Source organism: Camellia sinensis, chromosome 15 (assembly GCF_055761805.1).
Source record: "Camellia sinensis isolate YWXY chromosome 15, ASM5576180v1, whole genome shotgun sequence".
Taxonomy (NCBI): Eukaryota; Viridiplantae; Streptophyta; class Magnoliopsida; order Ericales; family Theaceae; genus Camellia; species Camellia sinensis.
In genome coordinates, this window is record NC_138975.1 from 43,877,805 (window position 1) to 43,902,663 (window position 24,859).

A 24,859-nucleotide genomic window follows, 5' to 3' on the forward strand; every position below is an offset into this window, starting at 1 on the left:
GCATTTAATAAGAGTTATTTTGTAAGGTAGATAGTCTATAAAAATCTAGCATTTCATTGTATATGGACATAACGGACTTCTCTTCTCAATACTACATAGATGTTTCAATTGTAGTTTTGCATGCAGATGTGTAAGCAATGCATATACTATTGTAGCTGCACTTAGTTGGGACTGTGAGTATGGAATTATGCGGCAATGGTGGCATACTGACTAAGACTTTCTGTAAGTTGGAGCTCTATATAGATTTTGTTTTTCATAGGTCATGAAATTAGATTAGCAATCCGATGATCCTATATAGGTCATGTTTGCTTGTGAAAAGTGAGATAAAATTTGGTGTCTCATATGACCTATGCCATATGGACTCAAAATAAATGAAATAACACACCCGGCACTTGGGGGGTAAAGATGTGAGATATGTGTGCCATATTGTTCATTGGACACTTCTTATATATTTGTGTTTAACACTATTATTATATGTATATATTATTGTATAATATATGTAAAATGAGTAAAATGCCTCTCTAACCTTATATATTACATATAACATTATTTTATCTCACCTAATAGATTAAAATTTAAAATAACCCTTTTTTGTCAAGTCTGTGTATCCTTAAATTTGATGTTTGATAAGTCCAACCTCTAGATAGATACACACCCATTCTCTAGTCCATTTAACATAGCTTATGACTATGAATTCCCAAAAAAGGGTGATATTAGCTTATGACTATGAATTCCCAAAAGCCAGAGCACAAACAGCAGCAGGGCAGCAAACAAAGGAAAGCTTAAGGCTTAAACAACAAAGACATTCAGACACCCTTCCAACACAGGAGACCACCAACCTGCAATCAACAACAATATCCTTCAGCACACCTTACTTATAAGCACAGCAGACCTCACTCCAAAGATCAAGACCATCTGAACCACTACCAATACACACTCTAATCTGATTAAGATTGAAAACAAAATCACTCAGAGAGTAATGAAGATCTCTGCAAGAGGCTTTGAACCATAAAGCAATTTTGATTTTTATAAGCTCACACAAATCCCAAGTTACATGTTTGGCATCTCTAAATACACAGTCATTCCTACGTTTTCATATGGACCACGAAGTAGCAAGGGGAATAATTCTCCTAACCTTTTTTTTCATTTTTCTTCATAGGCTGACCCTCCCACCAGGGTTGTATCAACCATGAAAATTGATATTTATCTTGAGTAGTATCAACCGTGATGAGGGGGAAAAAAGAAGTTACTAATTTTTTAAATGTAGATCATTTTACGCTTTACGATTAAAATATTTTACTTACTTTTGATCAACCAATTAACCAAAACTAGATTTTAAAAAAAAAAATTAAATAAATAAAAACAAAAAATTTAAGCAAAACAAAACGGAGCCTAAATCAAATTCAAAAGCACTCATCCTCTATAAGTATAACAATAGTGTCGTGAAAAACTGAGCGAGTTCATTGCATTCAAAATATCCTTTTGATGCATAAGAGCATCTCCACCCAAACTTTCAAATTTGGATATGCCAATGTATTTTGAAGGCTTGGATGGCTCTAGCGCTCCAGCCGATATGCCAAATGACTTTACTGTTAAAATTTAAATATTTGACAATTGGTACTTGATTGATTCAAAAAAACAAAAACAAAAACAAAAAAAGAAAAACATCAAGTATCAGCATGCCAAAATTGACATGCTCAACAGCATCCCTTCAAATCCAAGTCAGTTTTTGAAGTGTGGGGTGGAGCAGCATTTTGGAGGCCATCATTACCGTTGGCACACCGGGGTAAAGAAATTTGAATAATGATGAGCAGCAAACATGAAATGAGAAAGTATGATAATTGATAGGACAAAGTACAGTATGATGTAAAAGAAGAAAAATACATATATAAACAAAATTATCTGTTGCTAGGCTTATAAAATAGGCATAATCCATTTAGGTTGCAGCCAATTACTTTGAAGTGGGCAAGGCGTAGAGAATGAGATGCTATAATTTTCAAGATCAAATACATATAGGTCCCGGTCGTTTCCCTCCAGATAGTAGATAGAGTTGTGTTTGATCCCTGATTTGGCTGCAGAACAAGAGAAACTATTGCCAGTTATACAGAGAAAGAATGTTCGATCTCCTAAGCTGTCCACCTTTGTCCATAACAATCTTGAAAAATCCAATTTGTAAACTTCTATATCCCTTATCTTCTTAGTCATCCCTAGGCAAGACTTGACTACAATAAACAACTCTCCACACGAATCAACTAAATTCTCATCCAACCTTGATGTCTCTGGAATTGATGGATTTGGTGCCTTCTCTGACCCCAATTCTGTCACAACCAGATTGGAGCCAACATCATCTACCGTAAGCAGAGTTCCATCTAAAGTAATGCCATAAATCTTTCCCCCACATACGGTAGCAGATCTGAAATATTCAGCAGATCTTAAATGTTGTTCGGTCCATTCACCATCACCCAGGTGACAAAACATGGCACTTGGTTTTTCTCGACAGACAAAAATGAGTGCACAGTTGGGATCGGTTGGGGGTGATGATAGAATGCAACAGAAGAACGGAAAGTATTGTAATGGTGGAAGCATAATCTTCTTCATCGAAACTGGATTCAACAAGAAACAATCATCGGATTCAAGATCAAGCAATACTAGCCATCCGTGAGAACATGTAACAATCATTTTGTCGCACAACTCTGGTATTCTTCCCATGACGTAGGTATCTTGTGATGTGTTAAAGAAGGTTTGAGTGGAGTACTTTCCATGCTCTCCATGATTGAAGATGAGCCAAGGACACGATAGAGGAGGTGGAGGAAGTGAAATATGAGATCTTGTTACTGCCATTGGCATCTATCTAGGCACCGATACTACAATATATTTAAATTTCTCAAATGAGCTCCCCTTAGCTTCCTGCCAATAACAGAAGCAACCATGAAAATTTATTATCTAACTCGAAAAGTACTTCTAGCACTTTCAACTAGATATAACCCTGCTAGTATATTATATGTAGATATAGAAGTAATAATTTAAATGCTTGTTTCTGAAGCAGTATATCATTTATTAAATTGGTTAATAAGCTCAACTGGATAGAAAGCTAATGTTTGAAAGATTTTAAAGCATAACATGCCTGTTAAATAAATTAAGGTTTTGATTAATGATTTGCTGGTGAACATGAAGAGTTACCAAACATTGAAACGTCAAGTTTAGACTTTTATGCTACAACCAGAAGGCCATTATAACGTATAGGGTATAAATGACGAATCATATTATGCACCAATTGGTATACTAACAAATGATGTGGCATACTTTTAGAGGTTATAATCTTTGTAATTTGTATAATGGATGGGGTCTTAATTTTAAAATGACAATGTCATAACATATATTGCTACACTAATTGGCATACTAATCAGTGCGTGTAGCACCTGCACCACCGATAAATGACTTCTTGTATTTTTATTTCACTTTAATTTCATGAAAAAACAATGACCACTCTCAAAATTGGCAAGTGTGTTACACCTTCCGTCAATTTAGATGAAAAATGTAACGGTTGCAATTTAGTCCAAAACCACCAAGAGTCTCTTGGCATATATTTGAACCATAAGGTGGTGAAATGTTCTGAACTCAAATCATAAGGGAGTAAAATGAATTTTGCCCTAAAATACTTCACAAATCCAACTTTCAATCAAATTCATGGGAAAAAACTACAAGTAAACTTGTGATATAAAATTATTCCAGTGATTCAATTGTGATGGCGATTCAAGAGAGTGTGACACTTCATTGCCTTTATTTATTTTAACCTATGGAATCTTTTATTTTTTATTGAACCGTTGGGGTGAATGTTTTAAACGGAGTAAATGCAAATGTTGTACCAATTTATTTTTTACCAATGTTTAATATTAATGAAATGATATTTTAAGACAGATAGTAACAAGTGTTCCATAGGCATTGTTTAATGTTGGAAACTGTGTAAAAATTTTCTTGAAAACGTATAAAAATATTGAAAATTGTGTTGATTTTAATAAAAAAATAAATTTAAATTAGTGAAAAATATATTGCATTAAACAAATATTTTGTCTTTTACTTTTACCTTAAGAACACTTGTTAGTAAGATCTTATTTTGAAGATTAATGGGTCAACAAAACTATTGTGGATGAGGAGGTTTTCAGTGTGAAGTTAAAATCATTCCCAAAATGAAGAAAAAATGGGAGGAAAAAATAAGTTCTACGCGCAAATATCACAGCTAGGTAAGAATCACACTACCATTGAAACTACTAATAGGGAATAGGTATGTTGATTGAAATTTTAGTTACCAGTTAGTAAAACAAAAATGGATGAATTGAGAAAACATTTTTATCAAAACGTAGAGAAGAGAAGGGTATAGAAAATTTACACCAGTTCAGGTCATTTAGAAGTAATGTATTGTGATCTTCAATGGCAAGTGATTAATACTAAACAAGAGTTTTGTTAGTATCTTGATTCGATTCCTTTCAAAGGTAAATTGATTTTATTATCAATACTCTTTTAAATATATCTTATGATATAGATATGCATGTCACATAAATATTTAAATTTCTTTAACAATTTTGGGAAAAAAAAATTATTCAAATTAATTTATGTAAATTAATGTCAAAAAATTTCATTTACTTATTAAAAAAAAAGTATTTTTGAGATGAGAATAGTACTTTTTATTTTATTTCTCAACCGTTTTGGCATATTTATTTTATGGTAAGAAGTATCTAGCGCTTTCCTTACGAAGACAATATGTATTGACACATGCATATACTTATTTTAAAGAACTTTGCTTCTATAATTTATAGAATTATAAATTATTTAGTTTTTTATTCTAACAACATATTTATTTTTTAGTACTATATTTATTTATTCATTTTACCTATTTTTAAAGGTGTTCAAGTATATCTTCGGAAGGATATGCTATTCATAAAAATAAAAAAAGACAAACCGTAGGTATCCTATTTGACAACAATAATACAACAACAATGGACAGAGAATTGACAGATTTTTCTTTTAGTTTTTAATTTTGTTTTTCATATCCGAAACTTTACTTCCTAAGTATAATTATATAATAAAAAATCCCTATAAATTCACAATCTACCTTAGGGCACATCAAATAGGGCAACTATTATTCCATTAAAATATGATATATATATATATATATATAGAGAGAGAGAGAGAGAGAGGACTCACCGGATGTGGCTCCTTGCTGCTTGTTGTCATGACTGATTGGATGGCCACTACACACACTGACGATGCTTTGACTTGAGGCCCTATTTTGATCCAAGGCAAAGCATGATGTCTAGTATCGTATATATAGAGTAGAGTCTGGTGAGACTTGAAATATGGTAGTCCTAGCCTAGGCTGGTTTAGTATTATGTGTTTATTTCCTATTTTGATTAGGAAAGGAAAAAAAATTAGAAAAAGGAAATAAGAAACAAGAAAGAAACCTTTCCATAATAGGGTTCCTTTTAGTCCAAGAATTGTTTTTCATTAGGTCACTTAGACCTAACGGGGGCTATCAGTAGGAATGAGAACGGGGCGGGGTGGGACCAGGATCACACTCTCCGTCCCTGATCCCCGATGACAAAAATTTTCCCGCCCCCGATCCCCGACGGGGAACCTATCACCGCCCCCATCCCCGTCCCCTAACCGGGATCGGGTTTCCCCGACCCCGAAAATTCCCCGGTCCAAACAAAAAAAAAAAAAAAAAAAGGGCAGATCAACAACATCATACACCAACAACAGATCAACAAATCATGTACAACAGATGAAAAAATCAGTGAGGACAACAGATCTAAGATATCACATTTTTTACGCAAACAGAGATTATACACAACATATCAAAAAATCTCTGTATAGCGATGGACATCTCTGTACACAACTGATCATGTACAACAGATCAAGAAAAATCAGAGAGATGGAAAGGCTTCACCGCCATCGGCGAGATCGGGGAGGAGGGAGAGGATAGCGGAGGAACCACCGCCATCGCCATCGGCGAGATGGGAGGAGGGAGACGACGTCGGAGGAGCCGCCGCCACCGCCATCGGTGAGATCAGAGATCGGCGAGATGAGAGGAGGGAGAGGACAGCAGAGGTCAGCGCCACCGCCGACGCCGTGAGGAGCACCTGGAGAGAGAGAGAGAGAGAGAGAGAGAGAGGTGAAACAGTTTCGTATTTGTGTGAGTGAGTGAGTGTTCAGCTGCCAAACCCCACACATACACATACATTATATATATAAACAGGGGCAAAATAGTAATTTCATGTGGGGGCAAGCAGGGCCGGGTCCGGGACTGAAACATGTATCCCTGTCCCGGCCCAAATATCATCGGGGATTCAATTTTTAATACCATTCCCGGCCTGTCGGGGGATATATTTCGAGAAATAACCGCTCAATTTGGAGTCGGGGGATCAGGTCCCCATCGGGTCGGTTTCCGATTGCCATCTCTAGCTATCAGCGTGATGGACCGTTCAAGCGATATTTTAAGGGTTGGAAAAATATTTAGTCCACAAGACGGGGTGATTTTATTTGCACCCAAAACATTATTAATTACGTTCAAGTAAAATTTTGAAATTTTAATTTTTATTATACTTTAATATAAATTTATTAATAAGGACAACACATATTAAATCTTAAATTAAATTTTTTTTTTTTTATGATACACCCTAATCACTTATACATATTCATCATCTTCTTTTCAAAGTTTCAATTGTTTTATCTTCTTCTTCCTCACTCCAAAACTTCAAATCAGCTCACCAAAACTCACCATTATTATCAACGTCCTTGTTTCTTATCCTTGAAAGGATAGAAAACAGATTGAACAAATCAAACAATAGATAAAAATAACAATGAAAACAGTTTTTTTAAACAACCCATTAAAGAAGAGATAAATATTCACTAAAATCAACATACATATCCTAGAAAGCCTAATGTTATACAAAAATTCTGAATGATACATTCATCATACATAAACCTATTCCTACAAATATAGAGAAAGTACAAAAAATAATTTCAGTTCATATCAAAATATGAGTTTACAGTAAAACATATACAGAAACCCAATTTTTTTGACCATGACATAAGAAGGATGCTACTAACAAAACCCAAAATCACACGCCAATTTCTGGTTTTAACAAATCAAAGCCTCAACAAATTAATTATGAAATCAATTTTTTGTTTCACCCTCTTGTTCTCCTTCGCCAGTGTTGTATTCCTTGTATCTAAACAAGATGAAAGGTTTTTCAAATAATTTTATGTTTTTGACTAGGTTCATCTTTACACCAGTTCAAAGGAGTGCCTAAGGCAGAAAAGATAAGAGAATCCTTCTGGTGTGGATCACTCGATTGCAAATAGATGGTTTTGATAAATAAATTTTTGATATGATGTGGTCAAACTTAAAATTAGAAATAATATTTAAAAAGTTGAATTTTTGATATGATGTGATACTGTTGGAACAATCTTCTGTGTAAATAAAATAACTTGAAATAAAATCAAACAAAATAAATAAATAACATACCAGATTTATTTATCGAAACGAATTAAAATTAAGACCAAGTCGAGTGTGTGACACTCTGTCCTTAAGACAGATTCGCTCCGCTACGGTGCTTACGGTTGAGTGGCGTCTATCTCCCAGGATACAATGATCTTCACAAATTGTAGTAGAACTCCAAACAATTTGTTCGGCGAATCAAACCTGTGTTCTACCTCTCTGAAATTTTATTCTAACTCTAATATGAAGAATAATGCAAATGTTATAAATTCTGGACAGCAAATGCAAAATAAACAGACTGAATTTTCAGATGTCTCTTTCTTTTCAAAATTGCTAGAATATAATCTATATATAGGCAACAAAGAGACAGATTGAATAGTCCGAATCGGTACAAACAATGGTCAACAGGTGCCACATGTTTTGAATTCAACTGATTCGAATTTATTCAAAAAAGAATCCGTTGGAGACAAAGTCAAAGCAACTGTAGGGAAATAATGTAATAAACTATTTGAATAGATAAAACAATTTTCCAAATTGTTTACCGTTGGTGGAACTGTCCCAACTTGTTACAACTTTAATATATAAACTATTTTGAATATATATATATATCAAACTATTGAATATATATATTAAACAAATTGAATAGTTTAATAAATAAAGTAAGAGGTACAAATTTTAGGAAACCACTTAGGAACCCAAAATTTAGAATTTAAATTAAATTCCCACAATAATTTTTTATTAAAAAATTCAAATGAATTTTATCTAAAAATTAATGTTAAACCCGAAAACGACGTCAACTTCTCATTCACTCATAAATAGTTTTTGACGTTCCGTCTTCACCGTGTGACTTGCCACGCGACAAGGAACACGTCACCTCTTCGGACCCACCCCAAAAGACGTTCGGGGCCCACTCAAATTTGAGCTAATAAAAAATATGCCTATATTAAACCATTTTTCCAACAATTTGAATAGTTTAATAAATAAAGTAAGAGGTACAAATTTTAGGAAACCACTTAGGAACCCAAAATTTAGAATTTAGAATTTAAATTAAATTCCCACAATAATTTTTTATTAAAAAATTCAAATGAATTTTATCTAAAAATTAATGTCCCGAAAACGACGTCAACTTCTCATTCACTCATAAATAGTTTTTGACGTTCCGTCTTCACCGTGTGACTTGCCACGCGGCAAGGAACACGTCACCTCTTCGGACCCACCCCAAAAGACGTTCGGGGCCCACTAAAATTTGAGCTAATAAAAAATATGCCTATATTAAACCATTTTTCCAACAATCCCCCACATGAATGGAATTTGACGGAGAGAAAATGCAACAACATGATCTAATCAGAGAGTTAAGAAATTGGTAATATTCTGCAAAGGATAGGTAGCTTTTGGCTTTGAACCTTCTCTTGTGAGACACTATCGGATTTACTAGCTAAACAGTGAACATGATGTCTTGAACTGTGCCGTTTGAATAAACCAAGACAATAGAACTCACACAGTATATTCCCAAACACAGTTTAGTTCTCACTATTGTGTTCATTTTGGCCCTGAACAACCTGGTCTTCATGAGTGCTCTAAAGACTTGTAGCCCTTCACAAATCTTATAGAACCAGCTCAGTTCACACTCACATAGGTGATTCTTATGAAGAGCATCCTGTCATACTCCACTAGGTTTACCTAGATATAAGAATCATTAAAAGTATTACTTAACCTAAATCGCTACAGACATCACTTATTTCATCATAGAAATGGGTAGGAGTTGGACTCCACAGTGATCCTTCTGAGTCAATCACAACTCGGTTGTCCCTTTGAACCTAGATCTTGGGATCTCCAGTCAACTAGGTTGGGTTGCCGTTGTGGTAACTCTTATTTCATAGACTTAAGTCCCATTTCCCTCGATGAATTCTCAACTAACTCTCTTGCTAACCCTTTGGTTAGTGGATCCGCTATGTTGTCTTTAGACTTAACATATTCTATGGAAATAATTCCATTAGAAAGTAGTTGTCTTACGGTGTTATGTCGACGACGAATGTGTCGTGACTTACCGTTATACATATGACTATGTGCTCTACCTATAGTTGATTGACTATCACAATGTATGCATATAGCAGGCACCGGTTTTAGCCAAATTGGAATATCTTCAAGGAAGTGGCGAAGCCATTCTGCCTCTTCCCCTACTTTGTCTAAAGCAATGAATTCAGATTCCATAGTAGACCTAGCAATACAAGTCTGTTTGGAAGATTTCCAAGATACAGTCGCCCCACCAAGAATAAAGACATACCCACTGGTGGACTTCGAGTCTCTAGTATCCGATATCCAATTTGCATCACAGTATCCTTCAAGTACTGCTGGATATCTAGTATAGTTAAGCCCAATGTTACGAGTAAATCGGAGATATCTTAGAACCCTTATAATTGCTTTCCAGTATTCTACTCTCGGGTTACTCGTATATCTACTTAATTTACTTACTATATAAGCTATATCTGGGCGAGTGCAGTTCATCAAGTACATTAAGCTTCCAATAATTTGGGCATACTCTAATTGAGAAATACTTTCCTGTACATTCTTATAAAGATACAAATTAACATCTACAGGAGTTTTAGCAAGATGATCATCATCTTTGCTGAATTTGTCAAGCATTTTCTCAATGTAATGAGATTGTGACAAACTATATCCTTCTGATGTTTTGGTAATTTTCATACCAAAAATTACATCAGCAATGCCCATGTCCTTCATGTCAAAATGTTTATTCAACATTTTCTTAGTAGTTTTAATCATATCATTATTACTACCAATGATGAGCATATCATCTACATAAAGACATACAATAACATAACCTTTGTCTGTGTTTTTAATGTAAACACATTTGTCACACTCATTAATTTTAAATCCATTTGACATCGTTGCCTTGTCAAATTTCTCATGCCATTACTTTGGCGCTTGTTTTAAACCATATAATGATTTAACCAATTTACACACTTTCTTTTCTTTCCCTGGAACAGAAAACCCTTCTGGTTGTTCTATGTAAATTTCTTCATTTAACTCATCATTTAAGAAAGCGGTTTTAACATCCATTTGATGAATTTCTAGATTGTATAGAGATGCAATGGCAATTAGCATTCTAATGGATGTTATTCTAGTAACCGGTGAGTATGTGTCAAAGTAATCAAGACCTTCTTTTTGTTTAAATCCTTTGACCACAAGTCTTGCCTTGTATTTGTCAATTGATCCATCCGCTTTCATTTTCCTTTTGAAAATCCACTTATATCCAAGAGGTTTACAACCTGGTGGTAAGTCCACTAATTCCCAAGTGTGATTTTGCAAGATGGATTCAACTTCACTGTTGACAGCTTCTTTCCATAAAGGAGCTTCAGGACTGGACATAGCCTCTTTAAAAGTTCAAGGCTCATTTTCTACCATATATATTAGAAAATCTGGACCAAAAGATTTTGAGGTTCTAGCACGTTTACTACGCCTAGGTTCCTCTTCTTCATTTTGATCTAACTCTTGTTCTTGATCATGTTCTTGATCATTACTAGTAATAGCATCAAAAGATCTTTTCTTATTACTAGTCTCTTGTTCAATCTTATTCGGAAATACATGTTCAATGAAAGATGCATTCCGAGATTCAATAATAGTATTTACATGCATTTCGGAACGTTTTGATTTATGAATCAAAAACCAATATGCACTACTATTCTTGGCATAACCAATAAAAATGCAATCAATGGTCTTAGGACCTATCTTAGTCTTTTTAGGACTAGGAATAGCCACTTTAGCCAAACACCCCCACACTTTTAAGTATTTGTAGGATGGTACTCTTCCATGCCACAATTTATAAGGTATTTGATTCGCTTTCTTTCGAGGTATTTTATTTAAAATATAACTAGCAGAAAGTATTGCTTCCCCTCACAAGTTCTGAGGTAATCCAGAACTTATTAACATGGCATTCATCATTTCTTTTAAAGTCCTATTTTTCCTTTCAGCAATTCCATTTTGCTGAGGTGAGTAAGGAGCGGTGGTTTGATGAATTATTCCATGTTCTTTACAAAATTCACCAAAAGGTGATTCATATTCACCACCTTTATCTCTCCTAAGTTTCTTCATTCTTATATTGAATGAAAGTTTCCAAAGCTTCATCCTTGGTTCGAATTAAATAAACATAGCTATATCTAGTATAGTTATCTATAAAAGTGATAAAATACTTTTTCCCACCTTTAGTTTGAATTGATTTAAAATCACAAATATCACTATGAATTAATTCAAGTGGTTTCATACTTCTTTCAATTGAATGAAAAGGAGTTTTAGATAATTTTGCCTCAACGCAAATTTCACATTTATAATTTGAATCAATGTTAAATTTAGGTAAACATTCCATATTAATTAATCTACGCAAAGATCCATAATTAACATGTCCTAGTCTACCATGCCATAAATTTGAAGACTCAAGCAAGTAAGAAGAAGATGTAGTATTATTAATAACTGAGGGTACAACGGTCATTACATTTACCTTGAAAAGGCCATCAGACATGTAACCTTTTCCTACGTACATCTCATTCTTAGTAAGTACAAATTTATCACTCTCAAATACTAGCCTAAACCCATTCTTACTCAACAAAGATCCGGAAACAAGATTCTTGCGAATGTCCGGTACATGTAACACATTGTTGAGAGTGAGTTCCTTTCCAGATGTTATCTTGAGTATAATCTTTCCTTGTCCTTCAACTTTGGAAGTTAAGGAGTTGCCCGTAAAAAGTTGTTCACCATTGTCCACTGAAGAATAAGATGTGAACATCTTTTTGTCGGCACAAATATGGCGAGTAGCACCAGTGTCCACCCACCATTCTTTAGGATTTCCGACAAGATTTACCTCAGAAATAACTGCAGAAAGATTAATGTCATCGACACCATTAGAAATATTGTCCACTTCAGTCATGTGGGCTTGAGTAGGCTTCTTGCTTGTTCTTCTTTTGCTTTTGTCTTTGTTACGGCAATCTTTGGCCCGATGTCCCTCTTTGTCACAGATGTAACATTTGCTATTAAACTTGTACTTTTTATTTCCCCCCCCCCCTTTAGAGCCTTGTGATGAACTTTCTTCAGAAGACTTTCGTTTCTTGGTTTTTGAAGCATGTTCCACCACATTTGCCTTAGACTTCATAGGAAGCATACCAGCCCGCTTTTCAGAATTGCGATTGTTCTTCTCAATCCTCAAACGCACAATTAACTCGTCCATAGAAATTTCTTTGCGCTTGTGTTTGAGGTAGTTCTTGAATTCCTTCCAGCCTTTTGGTAATTTTTCAATTAATGCTGCAACTTGAAAGGATTCACTGAGAGACATACCTTCTGCGTGAATGTCATGCAGAATGAGTTGGAAATCTTGAGCTTGGCTGATCACAGTTTTTGAATCAACCATTACAAAATCCAAGAATCTGCCAACCACAAATTTCTTTGAACCGGCATCTTCCGTTTTATACTTTTTCTCCAACGATTCCCAAAGTTCCTTTGTTGTCTTGATTGGACTGTAGACGTTGTATAATGTGTTGTCAAGTCCGTTCAAGACGTAATTCCGGCAAAGGAAATCGGCATGTTTCCAGGCATCAACCGCAGCAACCACTTGCCGGTTAGTTTCATCCTCTTTCAGGATAGGAGCATCTTCACGGAGGAAACGAGCTAGGTTCAGAGTTGTAAGATAGAACAACATTTTCTGTTGCCATCTTTTAAAGTCAGTTCCTAAGAACTTCTTTGGCTTTTCACCGTGATTTATCGGTACTGTTACAACAGGAGAGAGGGTTGGCGTCATTGCAGCCACCACAGTAGTACTTGTTTAGGCATTTGTTTCAGTAGCCATCAATTCTAATATATAAAACAAAATTATAATTAGAATTTATACTACACATAAAATTAAACCAAATTCACAGAATTAAATTCTATAAAAATAAAAGAAACAAGAATGTAATTTTTATTTTCTAATTAATTTGAAAATAAAATAAAATTTTATTTAAACAAATTAATTCCACACAGAAAATTAAATTCTGTAAAATAAAAGAAATAAAACTATAACTTTTATTTTTCAATTAATTTGGAAATAAAATAAAATATTATTTAACCAAAATAATTCCACACAAGAAATTAAATTCTGTAAAAATAAAAGAAATAAAAACTATAACTTTTATTTTTCAATTGATTTGGAAATAAAATAAAATTTTATTTAACCAAATTAATTCCACACAAGAAAATTAATTTCAGTAACACTTCAATAATTAAAATACTGAAACAGAATTTTAATTAATAAAACTCAGAAAATAATTTCTAAAACCCAAAATTAATTTCTGAAAAAATTCCACAAAAATATATTCTGAATTGTTAATGACACCAGTATCGTACTACTAGTTGTTGTCAAAGAAAAGAGACAGTATATTACTACTATCTGTCAAATAGCATATAATCACTATTTGTTTTTCTAACCAGAATATTATTTTGTAAATCCACAGAAAATAATTTTCTTCCGAAATTATTTACGAAGAATGAAAAAGGAAAACAAATGAAAAATTCTGTAAACAGAATAATTCGAATCTGTCTTAAGATTGTCGGAACAATCTTCTGTGTAAATAAAATAACTTGAAATAAAATCAAACAAAATAAATAAATAACATACCAGATTTATTTATCGAAACGAATTAAAATTAAGACCAAGTCGAGTGTGTGACACTCTGTCCTTAAGACAGATTCGCCCCGCTACGGTGCTTACGGTTGAGTGGCGTCTATCTCCCAGGATACAATGATCTTCACAAATTGTAGTAGCACTCCAAACAATTTGTTCGGCGAATCAAACCTGTGTTCTAACTCTCTGAAATTTTATTCTAACTCTATTATGAAGAATAATGCAAATGTTATAAATTCTGGACAGCAAATGCAAAATAAACAGACTGAATTTTCGGATGTCTCTTTCTTTTCAAAATTGCTGGAATATAATCTATATATAGGCAATAAAGAGACAGATTAAATAGTCCGAATCGGTACAAACAATGGTCAACAGGTGCCACATGTTTTGAATTCAACTGATTCGAATTTATTCAAAAAAGAATCCGTTGGAGACAAAGTCAAAGCAACTGTAGGGAAATAATGTAATAAACTATTTGAATAGATAAAACAATTTTCCAAATTGTTTACCGTTGGTGGAACTGTCCCAACCTGTTACAACTTTAATATATAAACTATTTTGAATATATATATATATATGCATATATATATATATATATATATCAAACTATTGAATATATATATATATTAAACAAATTGAATAGTTTAATAAATAAAGTAAGAGGTACAAATTTTAGGAAACCACTTAGGAACCCAAAATTTAGAATTTAAATAAAATTTCCATAATAATTTTTTATTAAAAAATTCAAATGAATTTTATCTAAAAATTAATGTTAAACCCGAAAATGACGTCAACTTCTCATTTACTCATAAATGGTTTTTGATGTTCCGTCTTCACCGTGTGATTTGCCACGCGGCAAGGAACACGTCACCTCTTCGGACCCACCCCAAAAGACGTTCGGGGCCCACTCAAATTTGAACTAATAAAAAATATGCCTATATTAAATCATTTTTCCAACAGATACATCATTAAATGTTTGTCTCTGAAGCGGCATACCATTTATTGAATTGGTTAATAAGCACAACCGGACAGAAAGCTAGTGTTTGAAAGATGTTAAAGCATAACATTCTTTTTAAATACATTAAGGTTTTAATTAAAGATTCGCTGTAAACATGAAGAGTTACCAAATATTGAAACATCAAGTTCAAACTTTTTTTTTTTTAGAACATGGGAAACATTACATTAATAAAAGACAATAACAGTACAAAATCAAGACCCCAAAGGACCATCCCAACCAAAAACAAAACAAAAAACAAACAGACAACAAACAACAACAATCAACAAAAAAGAAAATTGCCAAAAATAACAGTTACGATCCAGGAAAAACTATCGATCTGTTCAAAGATGTGGTTTGAAAAATAAGATTTGCTTGAAAGCCCGCCGTTCCCGTTAACGTTGTTCCCGTAGCTACTGCCCAACTCCGCTATCGTTGTCGCCGGAGAAGGAAGGACACCCACAATGATATGGGAAAAAGGTTGAGAGAGGAATGAACCATTATTGTTGTTGAAAAGCTAAAAATATATGCCGAAATTGTGTTTAAACTTTTATGTGGAATGGGAATTGCCTTTATAACATGTAGCAGATACCCTAGGAATATTGGCAGCCACTGGCGGCTCCAAATTTTTTATTTTTTTTTGTTAATGATGCAAAATTTTAAATATTAATTCTCGAATTATAAATGAAAAAAAATCTTACTACATTAATATTGTTTTTGAGAAGGGGAAAAAAAAATACATGCAAATATATGTATTTTTGCAATTTCCCTCGACACGGTCCTATATTTTGAAATTAGTGCTTAATAATTGAGAATGTTCATAGCAGAAGTAGGATTTCGGCATCAGATTAATTAAGCACATACATTTATAATATAATGCAATCATGTATATACTTAGGGTTATTTTGGAAAGATAGTTAAAAGTTATCTTTCTACTTTTAACTCATTTTAGATTACACCATCTCTCACATTTTTTATAATAAAAAAGAGATAACTTTTAACCCTCTTTCCAAAATAAAGAATGACAAATCTTTACTTCATCTTAGAAACTGAGCAGCAAGAAACTTCAATTTCTAACAAGGGAATTTTGAATGTTATTCCAAACAATGACAATAAAAAATGTTTTCTTTACAAGCAATCCATTTCAAAGGTAAAGTTGTTATACAACTAATTTTATGTTAGTTAACTTGTATGTTGTTTGAAATGTAATGGCCTTTTGTTAATGAATAATGGGTTCGTTTGGAAAGTGGGTTGATTTTTGGCTATTTTAGCCTGGGGTGAAAAACCTCATTTGAGAAGGGCTTTTTTGCCTTTTTGACTTTTGTGAGATAAAGAATGTAATTATTATAGATTGGATATGATGTTTTGTTTTATTAGGCTAAAAAGTCTATTTTATCTTTTTGTGACTAAAATAGCCCCAACCCAACCCAACCCTTCTACGAAGCCTAAATCTATTTTCAATTTTTTTTTTATAAGAAACTAAAAATTAAATTGGTGAAAAAAAAATTAAAAGCACATCATTTTTATATAATTTTATCTTTTAGGAGGGTTGAAATAATTTTTTAAAATAATTTTTTTTTTGATATTTATTTTCGTTAAATTAGTTTTTATTTTTTCAAAAGTCAAATATGACAACAATTTTAATGTCATTATTAAACCAATCCATTAAATCAAAAAATTCAAAATTCAAAATATTTCATATATTAAACATATCGATTACACATTAAAGAATAATAACCATCCATTACATAATAACCATCCAAAAATATTACTTAACAACAAATACGACCATCTATTAAATGATAACTATCCAAAAATATCAAAAAACCACCACTCATTATATGATTATTATTCAAACATATACTAAAAATTAGATAGGTAAAAAAATTATAAAAAAAATAAAAATGTAAAAAATTTATCATTTTTATATAATTTTATCTGTAGTGGTTAGAAATTTTTTTAAAAAATTAACAAAAAAAAATTGACATTTATTAGCAAATGTAAAATTCATTTTAAATTCTCATTTTAGATTTCAAATTTTCTCCAGCCGGTTATAGTTGATGAAAATGGAATTGATTCGGAAAATCAAACCAAAAACATATTTAAAAAAATTGATTTATTAATTTTTTGGATAAATTATAATTACACCTTTTAAGATTTTTTTTAAAAATGAATTGTTCCATGTAATTTTGAAAATTATAAATATCCCTTTGTCAAAATTTATAAAAATATAAAATAGAATTCTTAACTGTTCTATTATACAATAATAAAATTATTTAAATTGTTAATTGAATCATATTTCTAACATCATTAAAAACTCTTTTTTGACTATAATTTATTAATATCTTTTTTGACTATAATTTATTAATAAAATGAATCATTTGTTATGCGATTGGAAACTTGAATGGGCAAAATGAAATTTTGAAAACTATAAGGGATAATATATATTTTAAATAAACCTTAAGGGGTATATTTGTAATTTATCCTAAATTTTTTTTTTTTTTTTCACTAAATTAGTTTTTAGCATTTTTCAAAAATTTTCAGAAAACATATTTCTCGAAAACAGAAATCTTTCCCTAAATTTGGCCCCTGAAATCAAGATCCTATCCTGCCCCTGGCATGTGGGAGCCAAATAGCAAGAAAAAATGGATGCAAAAGTGCCAGGCTGACAGTGAAACCAGAAACGGGAGATAGAGAGACATCAGGCTTTGCTGAGAGCAAACTTGGCCTTGGTGAGGGTTTCTCTAAGAGATGCCTAATAAATTAATAATACATAAAATTTATAGCCAACATTTTGGACATCAGATTAATTAAGCATATAAATTTATAACATAATGTAATCAACATAATGTAATCATACTTAAAAAAAAGAATAACAAATCCTCACTTCATGTCAGAAACTGATCAGAACGAAACTTCAATTTCTAACAATAGTATAACACTACACACTTGAGTGGTAAGGAAAAAAAAAAAAAAAAAATTAATGTAGGAAAATTTGTAAAAATTAGAGTTTAAGAAACATGCTTTTAACGAGAGATTCGTACATTGAATAGTCTTTCTTTTCTTTTTTATTAATTTACACCTCATCAACTTGCCACCGCAAGCCAGTTAAGCTCTTCCTCAGTATATGTTCCAGTTATTGGCTCAATCCAACTACAGTGTAGCTGTTCTTCTGTGCCGCGAAGGTCCTTTTTACGGATGTTACTGCCAAAGGATCCATACCGACTGGTTGCAAGACAATAGAATACCCCATCTTTTCCACAAAATCTGGGGAAATGTATCTTGTTCTCCATTCCTTCTACTACTTTGGTCGATGAAAAAGATGTGGAGTGACTCACAAACAACATTTTGCTACCCAAATCAGTTACTCTCTGCCATGCCATCTCCGATTCATCCAATGTGTAAACAGAAACCCCTCGTCCCCTGTTGCCCACAAACACCGACAATAGCTTTCCATCACACTCCATCAGATAACTTTCATACACAGAATCACAGCCACGGGGTTTCTTGGGGCCATCAAGAACTGTCCAGCTCGAATCCTTTTCCTTTGGATTAAACACCCCCAAGTTACAATCTTGACCCAAGCAGTAAAAGAGCTCATTGTAGAAAACTGGATTAGTATGAGATGGTTGAAAATTTAGATTGCTATTAACCTTAGCCCAAGTCCAAGATTCCTCACCACGAGAAATGGATGAAAACCAAGCTATATCATTAAAAAGGCCGAGTATGCCAAAAACGGTACAGTCTAAGGATGTGGGCACGGAAGAGAAGGATACAGTATCAAAATAGTAATATTCAGGTAAATCTGGAAGGTCAATTTTTGCATTGGTGAAGGGATTGAAGAAGAACATAGAGTATTTACCCCTAGACATAAGCAACCAACCATTATTGGAGAAGCGAAGCACTGCACCGGATAACTCAGGAGGAATAGCCATTTGGTATGTGTCCCCGTATAACGGGCTGTAAAAATTCAAAGGCATTTTGTATCCACGGAAAAACAAGAGCCAATGAGATTGGGTGATTGGGCAATGAATTGGAGATGGCACTACTTGTTGGGAAGGAACTGATTGCCATGTTTTGCAGACATTGCGGAACCTTTTGATATCATAAAGAAAGAGATGTGACAAGATCAAGCTCAAAAGCTCACTTGGAAGATTAGTCCAATCTCTCATCATGGCATCCATTGTTGTATTCTCTAGCTCTGATAAATTATGCTGATCAGTCAAATTCTCATCCATTATGATGACCTCCTGAAACCAAAGAAAGTAATAAAATAAAAATATGTTACATTATAAAATGGTAACTTTCTGGTACCCTTTAATTCAATACAGTATTTTAGGTTTAGGTTTAGATTTCAAGAGTGAATTTGACAAGCCTTTAATAACCATCATCCAAACTGAGCCCAAGAATTATTATTATTTTTTTAACATAGAAAAGAAGAAAGGTCAGAAAATCTACACATCAGTAAGGAGTTTCAGAACTAGTATAAAATTATCAATGATGAATAATACTTGCACAACAAAGAAAGGGCATACTTATGACAAATTGAATATATAATCAAGAGTGGAAAATTGTAGATAATATTATGGAAATCATGGTCATAAGAAGACAATCCAGCCTAAATGTAATCTGTAATGCACTTTGTCATTCAGATACTTCATATAATTATTGAATACGATATTATCTACTAACAAGCTTTTATTGCATATTTTCAAAATTGATGATCTAAGAGTACCAAACACATACAGAGATAAAATTATCTGTAAACTTTCATCCATTATGATCTGCTGAAATAATTTTTTTTAAAAAAGTACTAAATTAATTTAAATTTCTGGTATCAGCAAAAAATATACGTATCAACCATAATAGGGAGATCATGGTCATGAGGAAGCCTCTAGTGTGAAGTTAAAATCATTCCCAAAATAAATGGAAAGAAAGCTAAGAGAATTTCTTTTCTTTTTTTTTAAGGGGAAAAAAAAAAAAAGAAGCCACTACTAGAGTTTTCAGTTATGTTAACACAAGAACAAGCAAAACATTGACATCTTCTCAGTCAATCTAGCTAGGCATAAATTTAACATGAATGAATGCATCAAGAGAATGTGAGATAGCTCTACAATTATGACTCATAATTTGGGCTCCTAAAATTTGTTAGATCACTAACAATTTAAGCGTTAACATGACACTGCAGGAGAGAGGGGGTTAGATTTGATTCTTATTATTTGTCCATCACAACTGCAAATCTTTTGATACTTTTGCGCTATTGAACTTGTTGGTTATACAATGTCACTATATACGACCGCTTCTATTAATATAATTAGTGGCGGCCGCTATATCAAATGCCACAAAAGACATAAGTGGAACCGCTCCCTAACACTAATTAGCTTTAGGTGATTCACGAGAGCATCTGCTGCTCTAAAAATAGGCCTATGGGTGGGCACAATGTCAAATGTAATAAAAGACATAAGTGAACTCCTTCCTAATACCAATTAATTTTATGTTAGATAAGACAACTCAGGCGACAGAACTTTGTATATGCTGTCATTCATTCACAAACATGGGAATCAATATCACAGCTAGGTAAATCACACTACCATTGAAACTACTAATAGGGAACAATATGTTGATTGAAATATTAGTGACTAGTTAGTAAAACAAATATGGATGATTGAGAAAACATCAAGAATTTATCAAAACGTAGAGAAGAAGGTTATAGAACTACAGCAGTCTAAATCTTTTAGAAGTAATGTATGGTTTGTGATCTTCAATGGCAAGTGATAAATACTATACAAGAGTGTTGTTAGAATACTTTTCAGAGCTAAATCAATACTATCATCAATATGTATCTTAAATTAAATGCAATACACACAAATACTTAAATTTCTTTAGCAATTTTGGAAAAAAATTATTCAAATTATTTTATGTAAATTAATATTATCAAAAAAATTTCATTAACTTACTAAAAAAAAGTTTTTTGGGAAGATAATAGTAATTTTTAACATATCTATTGTATAAATAGTATTAAGTATATTGCATTATTAATTTATTCCTTGCAAAGACAAATATGTATTGATGCATGTATATATTTAATTTAAACAACTTTGCTTCACAAGATATTTGTTTTTTATAATATTATATATATATATATTTTTTTTTTTCTACAAGAACAACAATTAACAGAGAAATAGATGAGGTTAGATATCAGTATTAGAAATTTTTTACTATACTTCCTCTGAAGTATGATTATAGTCACATAAATTCACAATCAACTCTGCAAATATATTAGACCTCAGGGCACATGAATTAGGGCAACTATTCTTCCATTAAAATCTGATAGAGAGAGAGAGAGAGAGGACTCACCGGACGTGGCTCTTTGCTGCTTGTTGTCGTGGCTGATTGGCTGCCCACTGCACACACCGATGATGCTCTGACTTTAGGCCCTTGAGAATGGGGCTTAATACTATTTTGATCCAAGGCTAAGCATGTTGTCTAGTCTTATATATATAGAGTCTGGCGAGGCTTCAAACATGGTAGTCCTAGCCGAGGGTGGTTTAGTATTCCGTGTTTGTTTCCTCTTTTGATTGGGAATGAAAAAAAAAAAAAAAAAAAAAAAAAAAAAAAAAAAAAAAATTAGAAAAAGGAAAGAAGAAACAAGAAAGAAACCTTTCCTTCCATAACAGGGTTAGACTTTCTTCTTCTAGTCCAAGAATTGTTTTCCATTAGGTCACTTAAGCCTAAGGGCGGTTTTTAGGGGTTGGGTCTGGTCTGTTTCCATCGTAGCTCTAATTCTCCATTTGACATCGAAAATTGAAATGATAAGCCCTAGAAATCAAAGCGTAGTCCACCATCGTCGACCATGAAGTTGAAGATGACAACAGTGGATAATCAGAGAAATTCGTGGGTACATACCCTTATAGATAAGGGAGCTGTGTAATCGGTTTGGGCTTTTGATGAGCTGGGACAGAGTGCGAAGAGATTAACTAATTTTAATGAAATTTCTGTCTGCTTGAAGATAACAACTCAATGAAAATTTCATTATTTTGTTCTTTCAAAATTTTATTATCATCATGATCTTATTTAGCAAATCTTAGAATTCTAAAAGTATAAATTTTATGCAACGGTAGTGATTGGGCCCGAAAACGGGACCCCCGAATGCCCCTAATTTTATTATTATTATTTTTTTTTTCTTTTTAGCAGAAGAAAGGAGGAAGACGAAGAAGAGAAGGAGGGGGAGGGAGGGAGGGAGGGAGGGAAGGGGGAGGAGGAGGAGGGACTGGAGGGGGCCTTAAAACTGGAGGAGGAGGGGCTGAGGCGAGGCAGACGCGATCGGCGCAGGCGACGCGACCTCTCTCTCTTTCTCTCCCTCTCCCTCTCTTTCTCTCCCTCTTCCTCTGCATTGCAGAAGTCGAAAATGGCAAAAAAAAAAAAAAAAAAAACGGAATGCCCAAAACGACGTCGTTTTGAGCATTCGGGACATTTAGGGCAAAGTAGATTCGGGTCCCAAAACATTTTACTTTTACGCAAATAGATCAAAAGTTATTGACTTTTAAATTTTGAAATCTATTACAAAAATGAAACCGAAGTTTGTCAATATATTTGGTTGTTTCAAGCAATAAGGGTGTTTTCGTTATAAAAAAATAAAAATTGTAGCTTACTATAATAAGGTAGAAACTTTGAAGTTTTTGTTTCCACCATTAAACTAGTAAAAATTTATGATGAGGAAGCTGGAAATAAAATTCTCATAATTTAATTTGATAATAAATAAATGAATATAGTGGGCAGCTTTAATATCCTTATGACATGATACTCTCGGTTGGTCCTCTCCCACTTGAAAGAAAAATGTTTGGGAGCACTAATTAGTGCTTCCACTGATTAAGTGGCAGTGGGTTTCGTCATTAATGATGTGATGTTTTGATTTTGGAGTTGTATTTTTTTTTTATTTTTTTAATATATTAGTGCTATTAGTGGTGATATTTTTAATGGGATGAATCATTGTCTCACTTCAAATCTGAGCAGTAGCAACTTTATAAAATTTTATAAATAGAGTCATACGAAAAATTTAAACTTCACAAATTTTAATAGATAAAGAAATAAGCTAATTAACATTTGAATTGCTCGGCATTTAGGTAAAATAATTTTTTAATAAAATATTATTGTTTAACAAAAAAACAAATAAATAAATTTCTACAATCGTATTTGATGATGTATCATTTTTTGAATTATTACGGGTGTGTTTGGTAACGTTTACGTTTTCAGTTTATATTTACAAAAATTTTATAAACTGGTTTTTGTTTATTTTTTATTTATTTTTAGAAAAACGTAAACTACAAACGTGTTTGGTAATTGACAAATTATTTAAAAAATTTTAAAAATATAAAAAAGAGTAAAAAATGGCAAGTGGTGGCAGGTGGTGGCGGAAGACAGTGGTGGAAAGTGGTGACGGTGGGTGGTGGGTGGGTGGGTGACGGTGGCAGGTGGTAGCGAGTGGGTGGTGGTGGCGGGTGGTGGGTGGTGGTGGCAGGTGGGTGGCGGATAGCGGGTGGGTGGTGGTGGCTGGTAGGTGGCGGGTGGTGGGTGGGTGGGTGACGGTAGCGGGTGGTGGTGGCGGGTGGGTGGTGGGTGGTGATGGTGGGTGGGTGAGTGGGTGACAATGGCGGGTAATGGGTGGTGTCGAGGGAGTGGTGGTGGTGGTGGTGGTGGTGGTGGTGGTGGCGGGTGGTGGTGGCAGATGGGTGGCGGGTGCGGGTGGTGGTGGTGGTGGTGGTGGTGGCGGATGGATGGGTAACGGTGGCGGGTGGTCGGTGGTAGTGAGTGGGTGGTGGTGGTGGTGGTGGTAGGTGAGTGGCGGGTGGGTGGGAGGTGATGGTGGTGGTGGCGGTGGTGGTGATAGGTGGTGGTAGCGGGTGGGTGGCAGGTGGCTGGTGGTGGTGGGTGGCTGGTGGTGCCAGGTGGTGGATGGTGGTGGCAGGTGTGTGGTAAGTGGTGGTGGCAAGTCGGTGGCGGGTGGTGGTGGTGGGCGGTAGATGGTAGTGGCGGGTGGCGGGTGGATGGCAGGTAGGTGGTGGTGGTGGTGGTGGCGGCGGCGAGGGGTGGGTGGTGGTGGCGAGTGGGTGGTAGCTGGTGGTGGTTGGTGGGTGGTGGCGGCGGGTGGTGGCAGATGGGTGGTGAGTGGTGGTGGTGGGTGGTGGGTGGTGGTGGCGGCGGAAGACAGTGGTGGAAAATGGTGGCGGGTGGTGGCTAGTGTAGGGTGGTAAAAAAAAAACTGAAAACTCAAAAATAGAAACACATTTTTTGTGCTTTCATTTTTTGGCCAAATTTATAAACTGAGACCATTGATTTATAAATCAAAAATTTTACCAAATAAATTTTTATTTGAGTTTTTTAAATTTTTGTAAATATAAACAAAAAACTGAAAACGTAAATATTACCAAACGACACCTACATGATAACTTTATTGTCAATATTGTCAAACACATTCTTTTCTTTTCTTTTTTATTATTTTTTTATTTTTACATATATACGTGATCAAGTAACATTCAACAATTTTATTTTGGTTTGAGTATTGAAAAGAAAAATGTAATAGATAATGAGTAGGTTCCTAATGAATTCTGGTTTCTAATCAATGGGGCCACCTTGTTTTGTTTTGTTTTTATTTTTATTTTTTATTTTTTTATATGGGATTAATTAGTTATCAAATAATTTATTT

General features: G+C 33.8%; 1 protein-coding gene across 2 annotated transcripts; it reads right to left on the bottom strand.

Annotated features, from left to right (window-relative positions):
• Window positions 1-1,820: 1,820 nt before the first annotated feature.
• Window positions 1,821-22,060, bottom strand: LOC114285372 (F-box/kelch-repeat protein At1g57790-like). 2 transcript variants are annotated; one of them, XM_082910328.1, is made up of 2 exons: window positions 21,514-21,649; window positions 1,821-2,907 (listed from the first exon to the last, which is right to left on the bottom strand). In XM_082910328.1, the coding sequence occupies exon 2, from the start codon at window positions 2,845-2,847 to the stop codon at window positions 1,915-1,917; it is 933 nt and encodes a 310-aa protein (XP_082766454.1). In that variant the 5' UTR covers window positions 2,848-2,907; window positions 21,514-21,649; the 3' UTR covers window positions 1,821-1,914. The 2 variants fall into 2 exon arrangements, with proteins under 2 accessions (XP_082766454.1, XP_082766453.1); XM_082910327.1 differs by lacking the exon at window positions 1,821-2,907 and adding an exon at window positions 18,132-19,406 and having other exon boundaries at window positions 21,514-22,060.
• Between the last annotated feature and the right edge of the window lie 2,799 nt (window positions 22,061-24,859).

What these genes read in the sequence shown, in the direction of transcription:
- LOC114285372 (XM_082910327.1), bottom strand. Translation starts at nt 19,394, where the DNA reads ATGGATGAGAATTTGACTGATCAGCATAATTTATCAGAGCTAGAGAAT.